At 41.3% G+C, this 27007-nt stretch overlaps 3 protein-coding genes and 1 long non-coding RNA gene across 13 annotated transcripts in view; 3 read left to right on the forward strand and 1 right to left on the reverse strand.

Moving 5' to 3' along the window:
* Window positions 1-15622, forward strand: part of UBE3C (ubiquitin protein ligase E3C) — a 59593-nt gene extending 43971 nt beyond the window's left edge. For 2 of the 5 annotated variants that reach the window (XR_014556567.1, XR_014556569.1), the window contains exons 19-24: window positions 4591-4803; window positions 7778-7966; window positions 8070-8136; window positions 10544-10674; window positions 13628-13928; window positions 15395-15622. Coding sequence is in view for 2 of the 5 variants with exons in the window: in XM_083704682.1 (XP_083560808.1) it covers window positions 4591-4803; window positions 7778-7966; window positions 8070-8136; window positions 10544-10674; window positions 13628-13798 (771 nt within the window). In the remaining 3 variants the exon portion in view is untranslated. Of the gene's footprint in view, window positions 1-4590; window positions 4804-7777; window positions 7967-8069; window positions 8137-10543; window positions 12961-13027; window positions 15289-15394 lie in introns of those variants that run through there. The other 3 variants (XM_083704682.1, XM_083704683.1, XR_014556568.1) reach the window with 2 other exon arrangements.
* LOC310828096 overlaps window positions 1-23076 on the reverse strand; it is a 51452-nt gene extending 28376 nt beyond the window's left edge. For all 3 annotated transcript variants that reach the window (XR_014556651.1, XR_014556652.1, XR_014556653.1), the window contains exon 1: window positions 22589-23076. This is a non-coding gene — a long non-coding RNA (uncharacterized lncRNA). The remainder of the gene's footprint in view (window positions 1-22588) is intronic.
* LOC310828069 (uncharacterized protein) lies at window positions 16788-19508 on the forward strand (the record flags this gene model as incomplete). Its single annotated transcript, XM_083705161.1, has 4 exons — window positions 16788-16858; window positions 18498-18575; window positions 18728-18785; window positions 19293-19508. The coding sequence occupies exons 1-4, from the start codon at window positions 16803-16805 to the stop codon at window positions 19506-19508; spliced, it is 408 nt and encodes a 135-aa protein (XP_083561287.1). The 5' UTR covers window positions 16788-16802.
* Window positions 19365-27007, forward strand: part of DNAJB6 (DnaJ heat shock protein family (Hsp40) member B6) — a 63790-nt gene continuing 56147 nt past the window's right edge. For 2 of the 4 annotated variants that reach the window (XM_083705110.1, XM_083705111.1), the window contains exon 1: window positions 19371-19528. The gene's annotated coding sequence lies outside the window, so the exon portion shown is untranslated. Of the gene's footprint in view, window positions 19529-27007 lie in introns of all 4 variants that reach the window. The other 2 variants (XM_083705109.1, XR_014556596.1) reach the window with 2 other exon arrangements.

Below are 27007 nucleotides of genomic sequence, written 5' to 3' on the forward strand. Positions count from 1 at the left end.
TTTAGCAGCAAATCTGTGTAATTTAAATACCAGAGGCCCATAACGTTATTCTGTGTGTCTATTATAATAGAAATACATAGCTATTTTTTCTGTTTGATATGTGTGAGCAATAGTTTCTTTCAGTGTAAAAGAGTAAATTAATCATTCAGGGGATCGTGAATTTGATGAAAGGAGCAATAAATGAAATAAATAAATACTGAGGATTGTATACAATGACTGTGTCAGCTGAAGGCAGTTTCTACGACTGGCTTTTTCTGTTCCCACACCCACCCCTGAACAGTGGGGCCATGCCATATGGGGACTGCAGTGTGGTTGTGGTTGTTGTGGAATTCACATGAAATTAAGTGGAGCACCATTGGGTCAAGATCCCTGCATCTGCTTTCAGGTGATTCTCCTTCCCACTGCAGTGTCATATGACACCCTTCCCTTCAGTCTGTGGTTCTGGAGAGGGGTTTGAGGGGTAGAGAGAGCTGCTGGCAGAAGAGGAAGGGGGGAGTAGAAAAGTTGGCTGCACAGTTTTCCACTTGTACAACCATTGAATATAAGTATGGGTGTTTAAGTAAAAGGATATAGTAGTGTAATACATTGGGGGAAATGTGTTGGAGACTGGACAAAAAAGTATGATTTAACAAACAAGTAAAATAGAATGTTTTATGTTAGTATTGCAATTTTTTTAAACTGTAAAAATACTAAAACAAAAAAAATCCTTCCAGTAGCACCTTAAAGACCAACTAAGTTAGTTCTTGGTATGAGCTTTCGTGTGCATGCACACTTCTTCAGACACCTGAAGAAGTATCTGAAGGAGTGTGCATGCACACGAAAGCTCATACCAAGAACTAACTTAGTTGGTCTTTAAGGTGCTACTGGAAGGATTTTTTTTTATTTATTTTTTTGTTTTGACTATGGCAGACCAACACGGCTACCTATCTGTAACTAAAAATACTAAGTTTGTCTTTATATTATGCTTTATATTAAATCTGAACATTAGGCTGCTGGGGCTGTAGAAGGAGGCCATATTAGGGGAATAGTTAAGAAAAAATAAAATAAAAAGTCTGTAAAATGATACAGTGGATGCATTTGAATGTCTACATTAAATCACAACTTAGCAAGACACGACTGAGCTTCAGCAGACCTCAGACTTGCATGCTTCTTCTCCCATGTGGCCATAATGAGTTCAGAAGCAACCATCTTAGCTTAACAGCATTTTGCATGCTTAAGAAAAATCGCTACCAAGAGCTTCCAAACTTTTCTTCCTGGTTGCATGGGAGAAGGAGCAGGGAGTGCTCAAGCCTGATGTATTTTTAGTTTTTTAATTTGAAAATGAAGGACCAAGGTGAGCTTGGCTTGATCAAGAAACCCCAGAAGTCTGGGCATGTGTGCACCTACTGCAATGTGTGGCTTATTATATTTTGCCATGTAGAAAGAGAAGAGCTTAACTGTGACTAACTTATCAAAGAACTGCTATATATTTCGCAGATGCCTATTTTAAAAACTTAGCTTTTACACTAATTGGAATATTAACTATTCATCTCACCTTATTTATACAATGAATGTTTCTTTTGTCTTTTATATTTGGAGAAACTTGGCTATGGGAAACTGTGCCATCTTGATTATAATTTTAATTAAACACAATCAAGGTGGCCTAAAAATGTTTTATATAGTTTTTAGATTAAGTTATAAATGTTTGCTGTGCAGCTACCTGAAGATTGATAGATCTGCATTTGAAAAGCATTATTTTTATATTGATTCTTAATGTAGTAAATTACTAAAGTTATTTGGCAGCAAACAGAAATGGCCTGTGATGTTGTTCACATTTATTCTCCTGATAGCACCACAATTTGCATTAATTGCATTGCTAGTGCACTCACTTATATTAAAAGGCTTCTACGATAATTAATCCTTTTTATTTCAAATCATTTTGGCACAATTTCCAGCAATAAACACTCATAAAAGACAGACACTTGAAAAATAACATGCAGGTTCTTTCAATATACCTATTGCTATTTTCCCTTGACAAGGAGTTATTGATAGGCTTCTAGGAGCCAGTGTTAACATGTGGCTAAGAATTAAGACCCATATGAAAAATGGTAAGTGGATTATTTTGCATAAAAAATAGACAGTTCTTGAATCTGTGTAATTAACCTGTGTTTAGAAAATACCTTGATTTATGCCTACATTTGTATTTCAGTTGCATACATTATGGAAATTTAATTTATAATCCATTTAGCTGATGTGATCATAGTGTTTAGGGCCATCATTTATTAGTGCTTGTATATTAAATGCTTTAAATGCCTAAACCTGACTTGTGTTGGGGGTGGGGAGGGGGAAAATATATATAAGGATGCAGAAGTATTTGGTGAGTCAGTGATTAAATTCAGCTTCAGATTTCAGGTAGCTTTGATATATTTACCAAAGTTGTGGAGTGTGTGTGTCTGTTACTAATTCAGAATAGCAAACTGTGACCATACAGATTGCAAATTAATGATTTACACTTGAAGTTTACTTTTTCAGCTACACAAAGAAAGGTTTCAGTTTTCATCCCTTTCCTAAAAATGCCTCCTTGGCTTTGATCTTGTTATTCATACATTCTTGGGGCTAAACTGTCACACAGTGTTTTGTGTGAAGGTATTTTGATAGGGCATCATTAGGAGATTGGTGCTTTTTACTTCTCTTTGTGGTTCTGTAATTTTTTCTTGACCCTGAATACAGAAAGTTTATGAAGATTTGCATTTGGAAATAGAAGGAAGGAGCCCCTTTGTGCTCATATACATACTGTTAATGAGAGTAATTATGACAGCTCATCCAAGAGCAGAAACCTAAAGACCTAGAGCAGAGGAGTATAGGATATAGAGCTAATTACAAATGAAACAAACAAACCTAGAGTAGCACAATCTGCAGCTTCCAGTGTTTAATTGAAAGCTGCCATTAGCTATCACTTTATGAGCAGATAGAGAGGCACATCATTCTGAATGTCTAGGTGAAAGCAGTATATGTCTACCATTGATAAATAGGGTGGCACATAATTCAGTTTAATACTATAACATCCAGTAAATGCATTGGAATTAAGGACTCTTAGCATATAGAGCGTGGGGTTTTTGTTTGCCTATCCAAAAACCTGGTGAGGTATGGAAAAGAAAGGCCGTTATATTTTAAGGGCCAGAAAGCATTCTAGCAGTGAATTGACCGAGTGACCCAAGGACATTGGTTCACTTGTAGGAGAACTTGAATTTGAAGCTGCTAGATAGCAGCAGTGGTGCATACCTACTTTTGAAGACTTTTTCTAACTTCAATTTTATTGCATTATCGGTAGATAGCACACTGATTTTTAAAAAATGTGCCACCTTTCTGTTAGATAGCAGGCACCAAGGCTACCTGAAAAAAACAACAACCCTAACTTTACTGCATTTATAAAATAACAGTAAAACAATAGCAATACCCATAGCCTTGTAATATTTCATACAATGTGTATCTCTATTTAGATGCATTTAAAAGTTTGTACATAATTAAACATATGCCTCTCTCACTCGGGGTTTGTTAGTGCTCTTCTGTCCAAGTGCAGAATGTATTCCCATGTTGTGAGAATCTCTCCTTTCATGTAAATAAATGGGGGGGGGGGAAATGGACACATGTCTTTACTGGGTGGAATCTCAAAATATAAAATGGGGTGGCTGGGTGGATGAGAGGGGAATTAGGTTCAGGGCTGGGAAGGTTAAGCACTCCTTTGTTCCTTTGCCCCTTTCCATTACTAGCAATGGTAAACCAACCAAGTAAACATGGCCATACAAATCCTCAAAATTTTCATAACGCAGAATTCACATTCATATGGGGAGAGGTGGTCCTTGAGGTATTGTAGTCCTGAGCTGTTTGTTTATAAGTCAAAACCAGCACTTTGAATTGAGCTCAGAAACTTATTGGCAGCCAGCACAGTTCAAACTCTGTTGCCCTGGTGAGTAACCTGGCCACTGAATTCTGCACCAGCTGACGTTTCTGAACAGTCTTCAGAGGTAGCCCCACATACAACACATTAGAGTAATCTAACCTAGAATGGGGCTAAAGAGAAAATAAAAGTTTCCAAAAGTAAGTAGAATTGACTGAATACACACAGGAGATAAGCTGCCATTTATTCAGTAAGGAGGTGGTCTTTTTCATTTTGACTTCAAATAAAAGCATTCAGGTTTTCTTATATAATGTTTTGGCAACTGTTAAATGACGGAAAGAGATTCTCTGCAACTCTGCCATGGCACAGCTTAAGTCATTTCTGAGTTTTGATGTTGCTTATTACTTTATGTATTTATGAGACTTGTTTTAATGTTTTTGTTTATGCCTTTTTTGTATTGCCTTTTCTGATACATACTGCCTTATACTGATACAAACTGCCCGATGACCACTTATGGTGAAGGGCAATATAAAAATATCGAAATAAAATATTTACATTGGATGGATGATACGAAGATGGATGGGGGAACTTGTATAGCACTCCCATAGATGGAGGAGATATCCTGCTAAGTTTCTTAAGTGAAAGGACATAATAAATACTTAGCTTCTGAAGTATATAAAAATAATTCTCAACTTTACTTTTTTTTAAAAAAGGCTTTATATGAAAATATGCTTGTCGAGCTTCCATTCGCCAGTTTTTTCCTTTCAAAGTTGTTGGGAACAAGTGCAGATGTGGACATTCATCACTTGGCTTCACTAGATCCCGAAATGTACAAAAACCTACTTTTTCTCAAGAGCTATGAAGGGGATGTGGAAGAACTTGGGCTGAATTTTACTGTGGTGAATAATGAATTGGGGGAAGCACAGGTAAGGGACTTCGACTTTTAAGTTCTCAGCAATGTTTCTATTCAGATGTCATAATGATAAAGCATATGTTCATCAATGACTTTGTAACTTGGAGTCAAAGCATACAGGCACTCTTTGTATTGATACTCATCAAACTAGCTCTTCTGGCAAGTCACATATGCCTTTAGATACAAGCTTTGGTTGTTATAGGGGAAATTATTACATAATTTTTGTATTTAAATTAAAAGTGCTTTGCATCAACCTCAAGTTCTTCAGTTTCATCAGAAGCATTTATACATTGGGATATGCAGAGAATACTGCTTTACAAGTGTCACAAAGTGTTTGCCTGTTTGACTTGCCTGTTGAATTGTTTTCATAAATACTTGTAGTTGATGACTCTAAAATGTTGGTATGGAATACTGAATTTGTAGACATTCAGGATGCTACGAAGGGTTTTCAAGAGTATATGAGCTCGAATACAAAAGAGCTGGACAATTAGTTCCAGAGGAACTTTGCATTGTGCTTTTCGAAGAGGAACCCCTGCTATGCGGCAAATGCTCACTGAAACAGAGGAGAATTTGAAAAGCAGTGTGTGATGCAGTAAGGGGGTCCTGCTTAAGCCCTTGGGTGCACCTAAAGTATCTCGTTGGACCTCTGCCATTGTAATTACTTCTGCTGGGTGCTTCTGAGAATATCCTTGTGAAAGAATTTAAGAAGAACAATTTCATATCTTAATTGACTGTCTTTATAAGGAAGCAGTTCAGCTACCAATAAAGGAAAGCTATTATTACTTGGAGAAAATCCAGTCTCAGACACAATCCTAACCATACTATTCAGATCAAGGGGACTTTTATGTAAATCCAGTTAAAAGTAGGGTCTTAAATACAGGTGACCCATCTGTACCCCTGAAAGTCTGCTGGATATTGGGTAGAGAAGTCCGGTAAGAGGCCACTGTTAAAACAGAGTCAACAAGAGCATCAGGTAGAGTTTAGCCATTGTACTGTTACTTGCAGAAGATACTTGTTGCAATTGGCCGCGCCCATCATCACCAGCCCCTGCTCATTGTGTCCATTTTGCTAGTTGAAAAGATTATGTACCAGAGTCTCTGATTAAACCACAATATCCTAAATTTGGGTGTAATGATAAATATTGAGATAGAAAGGGAGGTGGATTTCATTTAGAACCTAGCTTTAATTCCTGATGATTGCTTAATTGCTTAATAATGCCTAATAAATGCATCCCAAATCTATCAGCATCAACCACATTGTTCATGGTGGGGCTCTTCAGGCCTTGGACTCTGGGCATAGGAACTTGTGTTACATAGTCTTACCACTGGTCTATCTAGCTGTTGATTATATATGCTGGCAGCACCTCACCAGAGTTTCAGATGTTCTCCCACTTAGTTACATCGCTTCCATCCTTTCAAAAAACTTAACCGTTTCAAGGAAAACAAATTGGAAAGTGTGATGATGCTGTTGACCTCACAGAAGTGTTGACAGTGTTCAGTCTGTGCTGATTAAAACTTGGCAATGGGAATTGAATGGTATATTGGAGGGCACTAGAACTGCAGTAATTCCAAATAAATGTGTGTTGCTATGCGGCTATATTGTGCTCGGTAGTCTGACACAAAAGGCATCCAAGCACAGAGGTCTCCTCCTAGACTAGAAATGTTTGATAATGGAGCAAAGGGTGGCATTAATTGGTAAATCTAGACCTGAGTGTCAGCAGTGGTGGCCTGTCCCGTTTTGCTGCCTGAGGCAGAGCAGGAAGGGGCCATGCCTCACTTACCAGTGCATAGCTTCTGGTGAGATCTTGTGAGAGGTCAGTAATATCTTGCTGGAACCTGGATACCACAACCTGGGATTCTGCCATCTTAAGGGTAGACTGGCCCCATGTTTCACATTAGATTCTGGTGACTGGGAGGTCTAGAACAGGCTTCCTCAACCTCGGCCCTCCAAATGTTTTGAGACTCCAGTTCCCATCATCCCTGACCACTGGCCCTGCTAGCTAGGGATCATGGGAGTTGTTGGCCAAAAACATATGGAGGGCCAAGTTTGAGGAAGTCTAGAATGTTCTGAGTACTGTATCCAGTTTCTCTCACACATAGCACACAATGATTTTCAGCAACAAGGAGGTTGATGTCACCTTGCACCTTGGAATATACCAGGCAGGATCTAGCATGGCTTGGGGATAACCCACCTGGTGATATCTCTAAGACTTTGCTGTATCCGAGATCTTGGGGCCTGTAAAGCACTTCGCTAGCCTGGTTGGGTGACATCCTCAGCCCCACCTTGCATACATGCGTAACGGACCCAGAATGTGCCATCAACAGATACCCACAATGCTTTTTTTGTGGGGGAGATGCATTTTGAATTCAGGAATCTTCTCCAGAATTTTGACAGAGTACAACTGATTCATTCCTGGCTCTGCCAAAACTTCACTGACTGGAACTCCTTGCATTTACTCATCCTTAATTATATATTAAAATATTTTGTGGTCAGAATGTTAAGTATATTCTTGAAATAGTTTACTTCTGTATTGCAGCTGAATCTCGCTGATAAAGCTTCTTTAGGGGAATGTCTATTTTTTTATTTATTCACGGAAGACGTTCTTTTGGGTTTGGGTGTGGTCAAAATGAAAGGAAAAGTGTTTAAAAAGGTATATTACCTGTTTAAAGACCTGTGAACTATTGGCCTGCATAATTTTAAATAGACTTTATAGTTATGCCATCTAGTGGCAGAAGGTGCAACAGAACTCCTGCCTAAATTTAGTTAGTAAGGAAGGACTGGGTTTTAAATTTCTGCTCATATCACGCCGCAAATGCCATTTGCGTTGATATTTCTATGTACAAATAATTCATGAGTGATCAACAGTAATATTGGGTGATGTATAGGCTGATATGCCACCAGATCGTCATAAATGATATTAGTATTTAGGAGGAAAAACAGTTCATAAGACTGACATTTATTTCATAGAATATTTTTATGTTTTACAGGTGGTTGAACTGAAGCCTGGTGGAAAGGATATTCCTGTCACTAGCGCCAATCGAATCGCATACATCCATCTTGTGGCAGACTACAGGTTAAACAAACAGATCAGGCAGCATTGCCTTGCATTTAGACAGGGTCTTGCCAATGTTGTTAATCTTGAGTGGCTTAGAATGTTTGATCAGCAAGAAATTCAGGTACTGTTGCATAGCTCTGTGGACAAAATAATTTAGTAATATAAAGCTTTGAAAATCTTGCCTGAAACTAAACTATGCACCCATCTTTCCCTATCTGTTCTAGGTTTTGATATCTGGTGCACAGGTTCCTATTAGTCTAGACGACCTTAAAACTTTCACAAACTATTCAGGCAAGTATATTGTAATTCAGATGATAAATAAGACAAAATCAAAGGCATGAGCCAGGAAGGTTGAGCCACAATTTTCAGTTGAAGAATTAACTGTGTTTAACTTCTCTCCATTTCATGGGTTGCAAATTGGTTCTAAATTTTAGTTGGATCATTTTCCACATTACAATTTTTAAGAGCGATACTTAAAACAACAGCAACCGATTACAACAAAGTCCTTTATTGGCTCAGTTTTATATTAGGGAGCTCTTGGATGATGCCCAGTGCCACAAAGAAGACTGAGAACACCAAATATATAATACAGTGGTGCCCCGCAAGACGAATGCCTCGCTAAACGAAAAACCCGCAAGACGAAAGGGTTTTCCGATTTTTTAGCGGCTTCGCAAGACGAATTTCCCTATGGGCTTGCTTCGCAAGACGAAAGCCCATAGGGAAATCTCCGGGGACAGTGGGGAAGCGCAGCGCGCCTTCTCCTCTGTTCCCGGACCTGTCCTAAGGCTTGCGGTGGGAGGTCCGGGAACAGAGGGGAAGGCGCGAAGGGCTTCTCCTCTGTTCCCGGGGCTTGCGGTGGGAGGAGGGTTTTTCCTCCCCACCGCCAACATTCAGAACAGCATTCTGAATGTTGGCGGTGGGGAGGAAAGCCCTCCTCCCACTGCAAGCCTTCAGGACAGGTCCGGGAACAGAGGGGAAGGTGCGCAGCGCTTCTCCTCTGTTCCCGGGGCTTGCGGTGGGAGGAGGGTTTTTCCTCCCCACCGCCAACATTCAGAACAGCATTCTGAATGTTGGCGGTGGGGAGGAAAGCCCTCCTCCCACCGCAAGCCTTCAGGACAGGTCTGGGAACAGAGGGGGAAGGTGCGCAGCCTGCTGCCCCGCGCGAGGGGCGCTCTTAAGCAGAGCGCCCCTCGCGCGGGGCCGACATTCGCCGCTTGGAGAGCCCTGCGGGGAAGTCCTGCAGGGTTCCCCAAGCGGCGAATGTCTGCGCCGCGCGAGGGGCGCTCTTCTTAAGGGCGCCCCTCGCGCGAGGCAGCAGGCTGCTATCCGCAGCTTGGAGAGCCCTGCGGGGAAGTCCTGCAGGGCTCCCCAAGCTGCGAATGTCTGCCCCTCGCGCAGGGCAGCAGGCTGCTATCCGCAGCTTGGAGAGCCCTCTGGACCTCTTCTGAAGGCGGGTGGGGGGCAAAAGTCTTTGTCCCCCCTGCCTGCCTTCCCGGGGGATTTTAAAATGCTGGCGGGCGGCAGTGCTGCCGCCCGCCAGCATTTTAAGATCGCCCCGGACAGCGGAGAAGTCTCTGCTGTCCCGGGAAGGGGGGGGGAAGCAAAGACTTTTGCCCCCCCACGTCGGCCTTCAGAAGAGGTCGGGGGACAGACTGTCCCCAAACCTGGTCTGAAGGCGGTTTCCATAGGAACGCATTGATTGATTTTCAATGCATTCCTATGGGAAACCGTGCTTCGCAAGACGAAAAACTCGCAAGACGAAAAGACTTGCGGAACGAATTAATTTCGTCTTGCGAGGCACCACTGTAATGCCATACAAATGTACAATCATTCATGATAATCAGAATGCCTAAGAACGTCCGCTACAATGAGTTTTTAAAGCTACATTAATACTCTCATAGGACATGAAAGAAAATACTCAGATGTAGTCGATTTTAAGTAAAATCTTGGATTTTAGTGTTTCAAAACCTGTGGCAGTCATTGGTGGAAGACCTTGTCACACTATGTTTGCTGTTTCCCTCCTACTAATCTGGGTCCAACCCCATAAATTTAATGAAAAGATAGTGAAGGCAGATACAACTGGAACTCTATAATTGAAAGTCCTGCTTGCTGTATTTGGTATTATACCCTTTCCCCATGGCGCTGAGGCTCCCAGCTGGGTCTTCTTTCCCCATATTGGTCTGGCTCAGACTTGCTTAGTCTTGGAGATGGAACTATCCAAGGTGCCTTCTCACTCATGCCTTTGTTTTTCACCATTTCTGCTTAATGTGCAAATGTTGCATTGATTGAGCTCAGTTTTAGAATGCTGGGCTTCTTCCAAAATATGCTGAATGTTATGATGTTGCACATTTATTGAATCCCTGAAAAGGCTAATATGGAATGGGACATGCCATTCGGTTGCTCTCAGTACCGATGTATCAGGTGGTTCAGAATATGTTGGTTCTTTTGCTGGCACATGTGGGCTGTATAATCTGCACATCTGATTTTCTGCCGTGAGTACTGTAAGACGTGTGAACAAAAGAAACCAGTAGTGAGGAAACTTGCAGCATGGCTGGCATTAGATGAGATCTGATTGGCGCATTTCAATCATTCAGATTTATCAGTGTATCCAGAATGCACTGTAGCTGTCTCCTAATAGTATATTGCAATAGCGCTGTTCAACATTGATACAATTTGTTTTTCTTTTGGAAAATTGTAGGTGGTTATTCTGCAGATCATCCAGTAATCAAAATCTTTTGGAGAGTTGTAGAAAGTTTCACCGATGACGAAAAACGTAAATTGCTCAAGTTTGTGACAAGCTGTTCACGGCCTCCACTCTTGGGGTTTAAGGTATCTGTGTTCCTGAAATTGGCTTCACAGAAGCATAATCTGATTTATTGCTCAACAATTTAAGAAAAAAGCACAATAAATAGGAGTACTCAACATTTGCACACAACATTAAGTGCTCATCAGTTCCTCTGCCTGATTTTGGGGGGTTCCTCCATGCCACTGACACACGGTGAAGTATTTTCAGGAGACTAGAGTAGAGGGCATTGAGGGATTTTGTTCTTCATTGAGTAACTATTTCTAGACTTTGAGAAATAAGGTTTCACTGATCCTCTGGCTTATCACATATTCTATGCCGCCCATCTCTATTTTTGCATTTTCTGTTGTATCTGGAATGATTCTTGATACTGAATCATTCCAGACACAACTTCTTGATATTGTGAGCTGCTTTGAGTATGGCTTACCATTGGGAATCAGCATAAATATACACGACACTGTACAGCTGTGTATTTCTTATAAGCCCATTACAGGGACTGTGCCTACCCAGTAAAATCCTACCACGTAGTGCATATTATTTGACATGAGGAGCAGGAAAGATGCTTCCTCCATTTATGGGCAAAGATTCCCAACAGCTGTTACCGCTGTCTGATAATTGTGTAGGTTGATGAATAACTCCTGTCAAATGCCAAGAGCTGTTATTGTTTGCCCACCAAGCTCAGGGAAATGTACTGTTACCATGCTGTGCCCAAGCAGCATAGGAGCCCTGAGATAACTAGCATAATTCAGTGTGACTATTACAAATGCTGTTGCAGTGCTTTTTTGAAGATGAAGAGCACCATGTACTGTAAGTAGTAATTAGTATTTGCAATGAAATAAGTGGATTCATTTAATGAAAAAAATATATATTGAGGGCAGCAATTAGTACAAAATGTCTTCGGTAATTAATTGTACATAGCTGCATTAAAGTAGAAGATAATTAAATGTTACTGTTAAGAACATAACTTTCTAATAGCCTGGCTTTGAAATCTTCTCCATGCTACATTGTGGAACCTTCACCTTTGCTAAAGTTAGTTCAGACTCATTTAGAAGAATGCAGTATGTCTTGAAGTACTTTTACTTATAAATAGCACAGTCACGACTTGCACTGTTTAAAAAAAGGGGGGGGGGGGAAATGGAAGCCTTTACTGCCAGCAGCTTCAGCTCACAATAACATATGCTACAGCTAATTAAAGTTTAATAAGTTTAATAAATGAGATTGTTACAGACAAAAAAAAAATCATTAAAGTGCAGTTGGAAACTGTTAAGTTCCAATCAGGTCACACGAGAAATTGATGATGCTTCTCACTTCTCTCCTATTGCAGATTCCCGTTCCACAGTATTTAATTATTCAACAAATGGTGCCCTTGGCTTGACATTTCAATATAGAACTTCATTTTTAACATTTTTAAAGCTTAAAGTAGGAAAATTCAATTAGCATTTTGAAAGGAACACTAAAAATACAGCATTTTATCTATGACATACATTTTAAGGCCTCCATTTAAACAATAATTTAACTTAAAATCTCATTAACCTTCTGGCATGGGGTGTTAGGATTTCTTTTTCTTTTTTTGCAGTTTCTAAAACCAGACAATCTATTTTCACTCGCCAAAGCATTTGATTAAATTAATAAACTCTTGTAAAGAAAAGGAGAGCTTTGGATTATAATGTGGAAATGTCTTAGGCACCTAGGGTGGGTTGTGGGTGGGAGGAGAGATCTTGTTTTTTATGAACTGAGGAAAACCTATTTTCTTTTCCTTTTGGGGGGGGGGAAGGAGGGGTAAAACCATTTTACACCTTGGGAATGTTCTTATTTTGTTAGAGGCAGAGTTGTTAAGTAGCTAGATCAGAGCTTTCCAAACTGTGTGTCGCGACATGTTAGCGCGTTGGCTGCAGTGTGTAGGTTTGTCTTGCAAACGCTCCCTGCACTTCTCCTGGTGCTGGAAAGGATTTTCACCGCTGGTTTGCTAGTAAAACTGAATTACTGTGTCACGAACTGATGCATGTCTAAAAAGTGTGTCACCAACATGAAAAGTTTGAAAAGCTCTGAGCTAGATGAATCGGGAATAGGCAGCATGTCTGTGACCAAAATGTTCCTTCAAAGTACTTTGATACGGTTTGACATTTTTGGGAGTACCAGATAATAATCTCTCTGTGTGTTTGTGTGTGTGTGAGAGAGAAAAAATGTATTTGATTCCTCAGATGTTAGAAAATGATTACTTTCAGCTGAAAGCTGACTTCTGGACTCCACACAACAATCTCCCCACCCGCCATGCTCACAATGGTGTAACGCTACATACTTGTTCTATTGCTGTAAGCAACAAATGGTTTGAGGATTATTTAAATCTATGTGTAGATAAACACCAAGTGCACATTACAGATTGCTCAGCTCCATAATACATCTTGATTCCTGATAAACCCATGCAAATTAGCTTTTCAGTGAATCAGAGTTAGGCTTTTAACGATAGAATATGTGTTTTGTGGAACAACAGTTGTGTGTTTATTTTTTATCTAAGGGCCAATAATCACATTGCTGTGTTAAGCTTACACAAGAATCTCAATGCTAATCCAGTTTTACTTGTAACAGATGACTTCCATGCTGTATCAGAAGCTGCTTTTGAAACTCCTCTCAGTTTCAAAACCAGCATTGGCTGCTTTTAAAGAAATTCTGCTTCTTCAACCTTTCTGTGGATCCTGGCCAAAATCTCAAGCTGGCAACTGTCATTCTACAACACTGTTGAATAGTAAAATTATAAAAATGAACTGATGTGGGCAAAATACCTTGTAGTTGTCCATTTCACATAAAATTCCACAATAGGAGGTTTTGTGACTTCAGAAGCTAATAGTGTATCTCTTAATACATGTTTAGGGGCTTCTTTAAGGCCGCAAAGAAACTTTTATTTGGATTGGGTTTTTTTCTCCTTGTTTGGATGTTTGCTCTAATCCTTGTTTCATCGTTACATCTTCTCTCCTGCCCCAGGAATTGTATCCTGCTTTTTGCATACACAATGGAGGCTCTGATTTAGAGCGACTACCCACTGCCAGTACCTGCATGAATTTATTGAAGCTTCCAGAGTTTTATGATGAGAACCTTATGCGAAGTAAGCTGCTTTATGCCATTGAATGCGCTGCTGGATTTGAGTTGAGCTGAGCTGAGCTACTCTAATGCTCTGTTGAGGAACTAATCAGTGCCTACTTCCATACGCACCACCCACACCAAGCAGATTAAGAGAATCCCACCTAGGTTTCTGCAACTCATCTTTCCTGCCAAATACCCTCAAGTAGGTTTCAGTTTCAGTGCAAGATGTTATTTCTCTGTCACTCATTAAGCATTTAACTGTATCAACGGTATCTTACTCTGATTTCAAAATAATGACGCTGTGTGCAGTTTGGTAGGCTTTCCAAAAAAGAGTATATTTGGGGCACAGTAACATCATTTTGAAAATAACCAAAGATGAAGCTTTGGCTTTGTGCTGTTCAAATACAGAATAATTCCATAAGCTGGCAATAAAGCAACATACAAAGCAGCCCGCGAGGAATAAACAGGGTGATGACTTTGGAGAGGGAAGCAGGCATTTTGCAAGTGGCTCAGAACTGAGAGGCTAAAAGCAGTTCCACTTTTTTTTTTCTTCAAGCGGCAGAAATTGTTTACAAACCTTTCTGCAACTGCAGTTTGTTGCAACTGGGGGGGAAATGCATTTTTATTACTGTGGTAGGCATTGAAAGAAAGCGTTTATTTCACTTGTGTGCGTGCGTGTTTTTTCAATACCTTCAGTTATCTGAATGGGCATGCCTGTTCTTCAGTCACTACCTTAACCTGTGTCTTGATTAACTGGACATATTCTTTCCTCCTTCTGTTCCATTTTCTCCTGTGTGCCTGTAGACTTTTTAATGCGACAGACTTCTTTGGCATATATAATACATACGATAGCTGTGACTTTGGAAAAGAAATACTTGTAACAACTATTAAAATATATTTGAACCGGAAGCTCCAGGCTTTTACTCTTTTTATATCTGAAAGCCTGTGGGTGGGTGTTCACGTACCCTCTTCAGCTTTCTCTGTCAGGAATAATTGTGGTTGGTGTAGAAACTGGGCTTTCCTTCATTATTTACCATGATTAAACAACTACGAATCCATTTGCTCAGTTAGCAGTTAGCTGCTTGGACACGGGGAAGGGAGTGCATCACTGGACTATGTTTGACTGACAAGGCAAACATTTGTTTCATGTGGTTCAGAAATGGTTATGGCACTGGGTCAACATTTGTCTTCACGTGCAATTCTCACTAAATTATTTTTTTAATAATATAATTAGAACCTAAATCATTAACGGGCAGAATCAAGTGTGTCCTTTATTGTCACTTGGAAAAGGCCTGAGAACTTTTACATTGGGGGGCCCTTCCATTTCCGGCCTCCTAGACCGAAAGCTATTTTACTGCTGGGGAAGCTTCTGAATTTCATATTTAATTAGCAGTAAACAGCAATATATTTTAAATGTGCAGAAGAGCTCTTGAGTGATTTTAAGATGTTTACTAGTGTTAGTACAAAAAAATGTATAATTTCATGATTTGGATAAGAAATGAAGTGTTAAAAATACTATTTGTAGTCACAATGTACAGAAATAAAACAATTGTTTTCTTTTTGGTTTTGTTCTAAGCTGCTTTATTTATGGTAACATTTACAATGCCCTGCCTATTCTGTTCCTGATAGCTGGCTGCCTGTGTTCTTTTTATTTTTATTTTTATATAGATTATGGAACTTAACACAGAAGGACTATAGAAACCTTTAACAGGACTGCTGCCTTCTCTAAAAAGCAAAGCCTGGACATTTCCTTTAAAAAAACACACACCATTATTTATTCTATAATCCAAAGTATTAAATATTTTGAAATTATTTTTTCAACTGAATTAATTTGTTGGATTAAGAGCTGTCATGTTTGTAAGTTGTAAAATGTAAATTAAACTCTTTTTGTATTGAGTCCTAGTATTTCCAGGGTTTTGTTAGTTTTAGGCCACATTATTTTAACGTCTGGTAAGTTACAATTTATTCTTGTTGTGCAAGCATAATGCACAGTTTCTAAAATGTTACCAAGGAAGCCAAAACAAGAATGAGGCTGACACTGGCCAAAATCAAATTAGCAATTCTCCGCCCCTTTCTCTTCCATGCTACATTGCAACCATTTTTAAACAAAATGTTTTTGCAGGCGGTCTGCCATGTGCTATAAAGTGCTGCTCTTAGTGCTTTTGGATTGGGAGGAAGTATATTGGCACATATGTGACTTTGTCCAGTATGTTCCTGTGGGCAGGACCTACAGCATAGGTGGTGTAAAATTCCAAGGGCTAAAACCTTAATGACAATTAGCACAATGAAAAAAAGCAGGGAGCAGCAGAGCCTGAAAGGAATACAGTCAGTTCTTTCCAGCCTTGGGAAAAAGGGGGGGGGGGGGAAGTATTGCAACATCATGCTGTCTGGGAGCTGGCAGTCATATTTATTATGCAACTGACTAGCAAGATACCAACCAATTGTCAGAATCTGTACAGAAATGCCCATGTTGAATTGGTAGCCCCACTTGTCATATAGCTACTGTATATTTCCTAGGTCCTCAGTTCCATCTCTGTATCCCTTGCAATCCTTACCTTAATCCACGGGCCATGTTACTGAGATGTCCACTGAGCCACAGAATTATGTATGTAAATATGACCCTAGAAATGGATGAGCCCTGGAATAAGGGACAGAGTTTAGTTTTGTTCAGAGAGAAACTTTGGAGGGTGGCATCCACGTCACCACAAGCTTTGCACTCACTCAAGCCTTAGCAGTCAACCGTTTTGGCTCCTGAACGCCACAAACCTGGAAGTGAGTGTTCCGGTTTGCGAACGTTCTTTTGGAAGCAGAACATTCGGTGGGGCTTCCGATTGGCCACAGGAAGCTCCTGCAGCCAATCGGAAGCTGCGCCTTGGAAGTTGAATGTTTTGGAAGTCGAACAGGCTTCTGGAATAGATTATTATAAGACGATGGTGGTTGCCTGTTACCTGGCTCACTGGGCCAATTCTACACATACTCTAAATACACATTACTAAAGGATTGGTCTGTCTGTAACGGTTATACACAATTCTTTGCACCCCCACTTGGAGAAGTTTGAGGCCTTGCCATCATTTGCATGAGTGTCAGAAAAAGCAAACTCCTTCAAGCCAGAAGATTCCTCCAGAGTGACAGGTAAGTTGTCCATGGCTGACTCCAGCAACTGAGTCTCTTCCCAAGTCTCAAGTGTTTCTTTTTACACAAGAAGCTGCTTTATACCAAGTCAGATCTCTGGTCCATCTAGTTCAGTACTGTCTACACCTAACCTGCAGCAGCTCTCCAAGCTTTCACATGGGACATTCCCAGCCCTACCTGGAGGTGCCAGGGAGACTCTCTGTATGCAAAGCAGCTGTACCACTGACCTATGGCCCTTCCTCTTTTTCTTATTGCCATCTCACCTTTTGCATTAAAGATAGCTTACACAAATATAAAAGCCATGCACCCTGTTCTTTGACTAAATTGTTTCGAAGCCATTTTTTAATTGCTGTAACGCACCCTGGGACCTGCTGGCGAAGGGTGGGTACAAAAACAAATTAATATGGCTCGTAGCAAATTAAAGCCAAGTCCAAGAACAAAAGTTTCTCCTCCCACGCACCTTCTGCCCACTCTCTTCAGCTTGAAGGTTGTCATTTGCTAAGTAAAAAGCTGATGGGCATCTTACTCAACAACACAACCCAAACTATCAGATGGTCACCTGTTTGCTCCTAAGTGAGGGAATATCAGATTATCTGGGACTATTAACCACCTCTCTACCCAATCAGTTGGCCACAGGGCCTGTGCCAGTCCCCTGCTGAAGCCCCACATGCGGCTTTGTCTTCCAGCCAGATCTTGCAAGAGATCCATGAGATCCCACTGCAACCCAGAAGCTGCGACTGTAGCCACTTCTCTGCTAAAGGGTGGGGGAGAGAGGCATGGAGGGGCCAGATAAGGAGAAGTGGTGGTGGAGGTGGCAGCTTCCAGCGACATCTTGCAAGAGCCCCCACAAGATCTTGCGCAGCTCTCGTGAGATCTCCCTGCAAGCCACTGCTGCTCCAGCAGTGCTGCCTCTTGGATTCCACCGCCTGAGGTGGCTGCCTCAGTCTGCCACACAGATGGGACGACTGGTCAGCCAGAAGCCTATTGAGAGTAAGAGAGCGACAGCTGCTGCTTAAAAATGATGACCAGAAATATTGGGGCAGTAGGGAGGAAAAGTGTCCACTGGCCTCCCCCTAAATCAGGCACCCCCAAACTCAGCCCTCCAGCTGTTTGGGGACTACAATTCCCGTCATCCTTGACCACTAGTCCTGTTAGCTAGGGATGATGGGAGTTGTAGTAGTCCCAAGACATCTGGAGGGCCAAGTTTGGGGATGCCTGCCCTAAATGCTACCTGGGCTTTGCCCAGACCAGGGTTTCTCAAAAGCTTTGGTCCCCCGATGATGTTGGACTACAACTCCCATCATCCCACCCTAGCTATCCGGACCAGTGGTCAGGGATGATGAGAGTTGTAGTCCAACATCACCTGCGGGTCCCAAGGTTGAGAAAGGCTAGAGACGTTGCTCCCGCTCTCCACTGCTGTCCCCTTAATAGCGCAGCGCCTCCTCACAGCCGCCAGGAAGCGCCCGCCCGCGCCCGAAATATCCCCCTCCCACCTGCGGCAGTGGAACGGGGGGGGCGGGGTGGAGACGCCAAAAAGCAGGAGGAGTTATTCTAGAAACTTCCGGAAAGTAATAAACCCGGCGGAAGTGGGAGCTGAGACTTCCTCCTCTCGCGTTCTCTTCCTTCCCTTTCTCTCCAGGTTTACGGTCACAGAGAAAAGAAATTATAGAGAGATGACCGAATCTTACAGATCGGGAATTTCCGGGTCCACGTTACGGTAAGTCAGGAGCTGCGTTAATAGAAATGAATGAGGAAATTCCAAGATTCGACCATAACTGTGACTGAGCCACAACGTATTCACCCGGAAAGACGGCAGCAAAGAGATTTATTTATTATTTATGATTATTATTATTTATTTATTTTTAAAAGGTTGGGCAGAGTGGCTTACGACAACCGTCCAGCGATACTTCGAACCTTTTGCAGGCAGGTATTAGAACTATCATCATCATTATTTAATATCATCATTTATTCCATATGTATGATTAAGTTGAGATTCCTGGATTGCAAGATGTTGAACTAGATGACCCTCGGGGTACCATCCTAATCTACAATTCTATGATTATTTTGTTACCCCCGCCAGATGAGTACATCTGGAGGGGTATAAATTATTATTATTGTTGTTGTTGTTGTTGTTGTTGTTACCTTCCTTTCGCCCTAAAGGCCCCATACACACATACAGCTGTCTCTCTGAAAATTATAAAATGTCATAAGCCGGGGGGGGGGACTGAAACAATTTTAAATGTGTAAAAGCACATTTTTACATGAAATATTTACATGAAATTAAATTAGAGATTAGAACACTGGTAAATTCCTGCTTGCCTTTGTTTTTGGGGGGTACGCTGCTCCCCAATCAGACATTATATCAAAATCGAGAACCTTTCAAAACCTTGGAAGTTCAGCTATAACGCGTCACTCTTCCATTTCCTACATCTAGGGAGGCGCGCTGGTCTGGGGAGGGAGGAGGAAACAAAACACACACAAAAAAACCCCCCACCAACGGCTCTTCCGACGCTTTCAGCGTGTGACGCACTTCCTGTTTGCGGCCCTGGGAGGAGGAGAGGCATCGTCTCTACAGTCACGGCTGCCGCTGCTTTATCAGAAAGCGGGAAGGGACGAGACGGGAGCTGAGCGCTGCAGTCGCCGGCCTTGAAGGAGAAGAGGAGCTCGGAGGTGAGGGGAGCGCTGAGGGCGCGGGGAGCCGTGAGGGAAGGAAGGTGGCGGGTATTGGGGGGGGGAGGAAGGGGGTTGTTCTGAGGGGCGGCGGGGGGGGGGTTGGTATCTCCACCGCGGGGTTGGCGCCAGGGGCGCGCGGCCTCCCCCCTCCCCTCATACCCTCCTCCGCCTCGCGCTCTCTCCTGATTGGCTGAGGCCCGCTGCAGGGGGTGGGGGGAGGGAGAAGGATGGTTATCTCTCGGCTCGTGCGGCGGGGCTTCGCCTTGGCTTCCGATTCTCCCCCCTCCCCCACCGCGAACATCCCCCCCCCCAACACACAGACTAGATTCTCCGGGCATTTGTGCCTCTTTCGCCCTCAAAGGTCGCAATGGCCTAGGCGCCTTTCTTCTTCCTTTGTCTGGTCTACCTCTTCTCCAGCCCCACCCCCACCGATCTGCTTCTAACCCACCCCGTCCTGGGCTTGCCACCCCCGGGAAACTCCATGGTGGGGGTGGAAGTGGGTAGCCCCCCCCCCCGTAGCGCCTTCCGTGAAACGAATCAACACAAAGCGCAAAAAAGGGGGCGGCGTGGAGTGGGGGCGCCCCATAGGAACGCGTGGCGGGTCTTGTCTGGGTTTCGGAGCCATTTCAGTCGTTCGAGGGCTTCAAGCTTTAGCGTAGGCCCAACTTCTAAAAACGTTTATTTTTCCCGTCCGAAACAAACGCTTAAAAAAATTAAAGTAGATCATATTTGTTGTACGTGCAAAGAGGGGGCGATAAGATTTTCATTGGCTACATGCAGCCTAGTTCAGCTGCGGTCCACGAAAGCTTGTCGTGCGATAACTGAAGGCACCGTAACGCTTTTAATTTTATTTTTCCGTTTGCATTTTTGCTGTGTAGTAGGCTAACATGGCTTGTTCTCTGGAATGGTATTGCTGTTAGCGATTTGTTTTCTGTGGCAATTGCCTGTTTTGTCTCTTTAAAAAAAATTATTGGTTTTTACACAATGCTTTGCAATTACAAGAAGCCTGCCTGCTTTTTTGTAGATTGTTTTTAACGTCTCTGTGCAAATGTTATCACTATTTAAAAATAAATACATTGAATCCTTGGTTTCTTTCGAAATTGCTCAGTGAACAAACTGAGCTGAGGTCAGAAGCTGCCATTTGAAAACTATTAGGAGGAATGGGCTAATGGTGCTTTGCATGTTTACTAGGATGCGACTCCTGTTGAATATGGTTGGGATTGCAGTCTAGAAGATGTAGAAAGAATAGTCTTTAACTGGCAGCTGTTAAATTGCTTTCAGGGGAGGGAAACTTTTGAAAGTTGGAATATAAAAAGAGTAGCAGTGTAACTTTTAAAGGATTATAAATCTCAAGCAAACAATCATTTGGTTGGTTACTTGATTCAAATGAAAGTTTGGAGGTTGTGTAGAGATAATATATACAAATATATGGCTACCTTGGATTTTGTAAAACTAGTGCTGGGTCCAGTATTTCATATTTGGCCCAGCTTTTTGTCAGGAGTGGGTTAACAAAATACCCAAAGTTCACATATTAAATTGTTGATTTTGTTCAGCCTTGTGTAAGCTGCCCTACGTAAGCCTTATTTGAAGAGCAAGAGATAATAAATTACTGAAATATGTGTTACGTGCTTCAAGTCTAGCTTCTAGCAAGACTAGACTGGAGGCCATTTGTGTGGTACTTCTGTTGCTCTTTTGGGCATCTGGGATTTTCCGTGTTTCCCTAGAAATTTCCAGACTCATAATGAAGGAGATTAAGTAGCTAGGGGAAGGATAGTAAAGTGATGATACATTCTAACACTACAATTTTATTTATTCTTTACAAAGCATATATTTTATTACTCATTAAATACCTTTTGTTGCTCAGTTATGCTGTGAACCACCCTCAGATCTACAGGTGAAGGGGCAGTATACAAATTTAATTAATGTTAATAACACATTAGATTTAAAGATGGAAATTCATTTTTTTTCCTTCACTGTGTAATTATTCATTTAGTCTTAAAGGTCTAAGTAGGAGGAAGACACACTATATTTGTCCCAGAGTTCATTTGTATTCCACAGGAATATTATCTTAAAGCTAAATTTTAGAATTTAAAAATGATGGTTAAATGTATATACCATGGTTGAATTTCCATTGGCAGATTATGATGGCTGGACTTTAGTAATTGTTTTAGGATTAACTAAAAGCCAAATGCTACATTAGTTTGCATTATTTTCTGTATTCCTATTTTTTTCTTCACTAAGCTAAAGCTTACTCGCCTTTTAGTCTATATTTCTGAATAATTTGGTCCTAGGAGTGAACTTAAGAAGCTGTTTAGTGCAAAATCAGGCCATTGGTCCATAACCATCTGTTTCCATATCACTGTTCTCACAGTGGTTGTCCTATGCCTTTTCAATTATTGCTTCTTTGGTCCTTTTTTAATGTGGGTTAAACCACAGAGCCTAGGGCTTGCCGATCAGATGGTTGGCGGTTTGAATCCCCGTGACGGGGTGAGCTCCCATTGCTTGGTCCCTGCTCCTGCTAACCTAGCAGTTCGAAAGCCCATCAAAGTGCAAGTAGATAAATAGGTAAAGCTCCGGCAGGAAGGTAAACTGCGTTTCTGTGTGCTGCTCTGGTTTGCCAGAAGTGGCTTAGTCATGCTGGCCACATGACCCGGAAGCTGTACGCCGGCTCCCTCAGCCAGTAAAGCAAGATGAGCGCCGCAACCCCAGAGTCAGTCACGACTGGACCTAATGGTCAGGGGTCCCTTTACCTTTACCTTTACCTTACTGAACCATTTATTTGCAAAGCATATGGTTAAGCAGACATCACTATACCTGCTAGTCAAACCAGACTGAACAAGAAGAGAGAAGTTGGTCTTGTAATAGGATCATTTGCATCCTTAAGGTTTTGCATCCATCATTTGCATCCTTAAGTATTTAGGACAAGAATCATTCAGGAGATAATTAGAAGGTTAAAGCTCAAAGGTCAATATTAGAAAAAAGGTTGGGTGGAGCATCAACAGGACATAGGAGTATTCTTAGGGTTTTCAAAAATTCCCAGTAGAGTGCCAGTCTCACCTTTATGCAAGGATTTCAGCATCAGGCTTATCTGATGTAGTGTGCGAAAAGGCTGTTCTGAGAGAGCTTCCCTTGTGATGAGGAAAATTACACAGGAGGTTGCGATGAGACCAAGAGCAAGTATCCTGTTGCCCAGCAACTATTGTCTCAACACGCAATCAGTAGAAAGGCTGTTAGCTAAAGAACTCTTTATATTTCAGTTTACCCAGTAAAGTTATATATTCATTCAGACAGAACCAGAGTTGTGGCCATCTTAACTGTACTCATTCCAGTACTGTAGCCGAGTTCAAAATACACTAGACTCTCAAAAACATTTATGACTCTGGTAAAGACCTGGATTAACATAGTGTAAGCACTACCTTTTAAGTGGAGCTCTAATTGCTTTTCATATTGAGGCCCAGATTATTTTTGAAACCTGGAAATTGTGGAGCAGGATTATAACTTCTTATTTTGTACTGCAAGCCCTCCTGTGCAAAAGAATCACTTTCACCACCCCTCTTTAGCAGAGTATTTACCATACATTATAAACTGGAATAGCTAGAAGACCACTTGATCAAAAACTCAATAGAGCCATTATATATTATGAATTTTAGAAACATATATCCTTTCTCCCCTCCCCCCCTAAAGCAGAACTATATCTTCATAAGAAGAAAAAGCTTTTAAGTTGAATTCCAGATTAAGGCTTCTTCACCTTTCTGATGTCTACTTCATTACAATTTCTGTCCCCCGCCCCCCCCCCCCCCGTCACATGCCACTTCACGTTTAACACCCTTTCTTCAAGGATGGCATCTTTATAAATTAAGCAAGACATATTTAAGCAAAACATCAAAAATATACCTTGCATTATGCTCTACCAAATACTATATTAGTACACCTGTGAGCAAAATGCAGGACAGTTTTAGCTAGTGCTAGAAACTTGCTTGGTACAGATGTCTTAATCAGGCACGGCTCTTAACATTCAGTCATTAATGTTATGGTCCCCAGTTTATATTTATGTGCTGCTGTGAGGTACAAGATTTTTATTTTATATTTACTTGTGAAACGTTTAGATTGTTGCAAACCATTTAGGCATCTTGAAGTATGTAGTCATTAAAATATAACGTGTTTCACGTTGCTTGCAAAGTCATTGTGATTGGGAATTATCTCTGTTCTGCAGATGCCTTAAAAGGTTAACTGAAGTTACTGTTTCCAATATGTAATTCTGTAATATCAGAAGATTGTTTACTGAAGAGTTTAGATGCAAGATTAATTCAGTCGACACAGTTGACAAAATAATTTGTAAGGTTGTTTCATTTGATGCTCATTAAAAGGGCTTCCATGTTGATTAGTTTGTGGAGACAGGGTCTATTAATAGTTGAACAGTGTTGATAAAAATAGGATAGCCTTTAATGTCTTTTTTGTAGTACTGTATATTTTTGTTTTATAAACTCTTAAACATAGAAATAAAAAAGTTCAAACTGAAAATTTATTCAGCCTGACATCATTCTTTCTCTCATTTCTGGTGTGATGATGGTAAGTCACCCAACAACTACAAGTTTCTATTCCAGGCATAGGCAAACTCGGGCCTCCAGATGTTTTGAGACTACTCCCATCATCCCTAACTAACAGGACCAGTGGTCAGGGATGATGGGAGTTGTAGTCCCAAATTATCTGGAGGGCCGAGTCTGCCTATGCCTATTCTGTTCACTACAAAATGCTGGTACAATGGTACCTCTACTTATGAACGCGTGCCGTTCGCACCCCAAAAAGTCCGTAAGTAGAGCGCCGCTACTGTGCGTGCCTGAAGCCCGATAGAGCGCTTCTGCGCATGCGCGCAGTGAACCCAGAAGTAAACATAACCTGAAAAGCCGCAACATGAAGCAAATGTAACACGAGGTATGACTGTATCTGCCATTTATAATCCACTGTGGGTGATTGATATCACCATATATCTGAATTGCCCTTGTTTGCCTTCAGAAAACAGTTTTGTTTATTTGCCAAAATCTTTCTAACCCATCCTGTATTGGTTGATCTCAGGACAGGATAGATCAGTTAAAACAATCCCTAAATACTGACATACCACCCAAGATTCACAGCTGGAAGTCAAAGAAGCAAACTGCAGCAGACCAGTGGTGATTCTCAAAACATTAAAACATTATAATCGTACTCTGCACAAAATGTTAAATGCTGAACACCAGCAGCCAGCATAAGGAGTCTGTATACCAGTCTGCCCTCAACACAGCCAGTTTCTAACTTTGTGCTGAAATATAGCTAGTGTTAGCATCCCCAAGGTGCTCCACAACAAGGGGGACCACAGAAGAAAAAGGCTGTCTTTTGCATTTCTACGTAATAGGCCTGTGCAATATATCAATATACTGTTTAAAAAGGATATTTCAAGAAAATTGTGATAACCGTTTTTTAAAAAAAGGACCTGGCAATTTATTGTGAATCAAGCATGGTATTGGAAAAGCTGGGGGGAGCCTATGCTTTGTCCTGTGCAACCCTTGCTAACTCTGCCCAAGCTCCTCCCTGCCTCCTGAATATCTAAAAGTGTGACACTGAATTGGATTTTTTCTTGTTTAGTAATGTAGTTAATTTTTAAGGGAGCATTCTCTCACCTTACCTTTGATATCTCTGCTGCTGATTACTTCTACAGCATTTATTCTAGAGAAAATGTGCTAACTTAATCATTATTGGTACAGTACTATAACATAACAGTTGTAATAGTATGCTAAAGATAAAAGAACATTTTATCAGTTTTAAAGTTATACCCATAAGTAGTAGAAGTTGCCGTGGCATTGCCATGTTCACCTCTACATAGCTCCTGCCTTATTTCAGATATTGTGATAAATCGAAATATTGCAATGTGTAGCTGGTAATATATCATGATGTTAAAATTCAGATATTGCCCAGCCCAACTACCTAATACACAGTTCCTTGAGGCAGGACACAGAGAAGTTCTTCACACCACATCTTACTTCTGGATTTAATGACTAAATAATATTTTTTAATGGTTGGAATTAGTACACTTTAATTAGGGGTACAAAAAGAGGGGCTTGTCATTAACCCCTGCTGTTCCGTTTTTATTCAAATGAACTTAGAAAGTTCTTCCAGGTCTCCTGCAATTGCTAGGTATTGAAGGAGATGCACAGTCTTCTATCACTTGCACAGAAGGGAAGAAGGGAAGAAAGAGCAGCATAATGTGTCTTGCTGTTTCTAATTTTATTGAAACATTTGTAAAAATGGGAGAAGACTGCTTTCTTCTCAGACCTTCTTCTCACTGTTAAATGTTGTTTTACTGGAAAGGCCCCTATTCTCAGTTGGGCCTTTCTTCATATCCAGTTCTTTGCTCTGTATGTAGCCTCAGTTCTGGATGATGAAGTTAATCTATAACAATCATGTGTTTTTATTGAGGTTCCTGAACTTTCTTTTCAAGACCCCTTGAATTATTGGAAGCACATACCAGATGAAATAATTTACCTGGATTTCCAATAAGGCATGTGGCTAGTGCAGTATTGTCTCGCTTTGTTGGGCCATAAGCTTCAACATGCCAACTTGCCATCAACTGTCATCTATCAGCAGTCATTCATTTGGCTGCTGTAGAGAGAGAGAGGAGGATAGTAGGATCCACTCCATTTGCTTGCCTGAGAGACTGGTTCTATTTGGTTCCTGTCTCTGAATTGTTTATATTCAATCTGTTTATAAAAACATTGTAACTTTTAAGAGCTGACACATGAGTTTGCTATTTTGCTTCTTCCCTCCATGCTGTTTTCCTTTTGTTCCAAGTTTTTTAGATTAGAAGGCTGCAGGGACTGTCTAGTTAATCTTACTATTTAAACCAATCCGAGAGTCTTTTTCAGCTGACTAGCATGGTAACAATGTCTTAAACAAATTCCTCTCCTTTCTCCCTCAAGTCCATTGGCAAGTAGAGGGTTTAGAATAGTGTTTCCCAAACCTGGGTCTCTAGTTGTTTCGGGACTACGATTCCCATCATCCCTGACCACTGGTCCTGCTGGCTAGGGATGATGGGAGTTGTAGTCAAAAAACAGCTGGAAACCCAAGTTTGGGAAACACTGCTTTAGAAGAAAGACAGTTTTACACTGCTAATACTAAAGCTGTACTCTGCCGATGGAATGCGTCATTGTCAAGTTTCAGCTTCTTCTGTGCCTCTTCCGTGTACTTTTTTGGAGCCCTTGGAATAGTATAGTAGAGGGGGGGAAATCAGTAAAAATAGGATTGTATCCCAAGCATTGCCAGCTGAGTTCTGCTGATGCAGCAGCAGTTCTGTTTCCTTTCCTCACCCTGCCCCCTCCCCTGGGGCATCAGTCCAGTCTTCTCTGAAGGGTTCCCCAACCCTTTGGAGCTGAGTTTGAAGGTGCACCGAAGACTGCAGAGAAGAGGATAAGAAAATCCCATACTGTAGGCATGTTTCTTGTGCTA

This window comes from Podarcis gaigeae (genome assembly GCF_964106915.1).
Source record: "Podarcis gaigeae genome assembly, chromosome: 12".
In the NCBI taxonomy this organism is placed as follows: Eukaryota; Metazoa; Chordata; class Lepidosauria; order Squamata; family Lacertidae; genus Podarcis; species Podarcis gaigeae.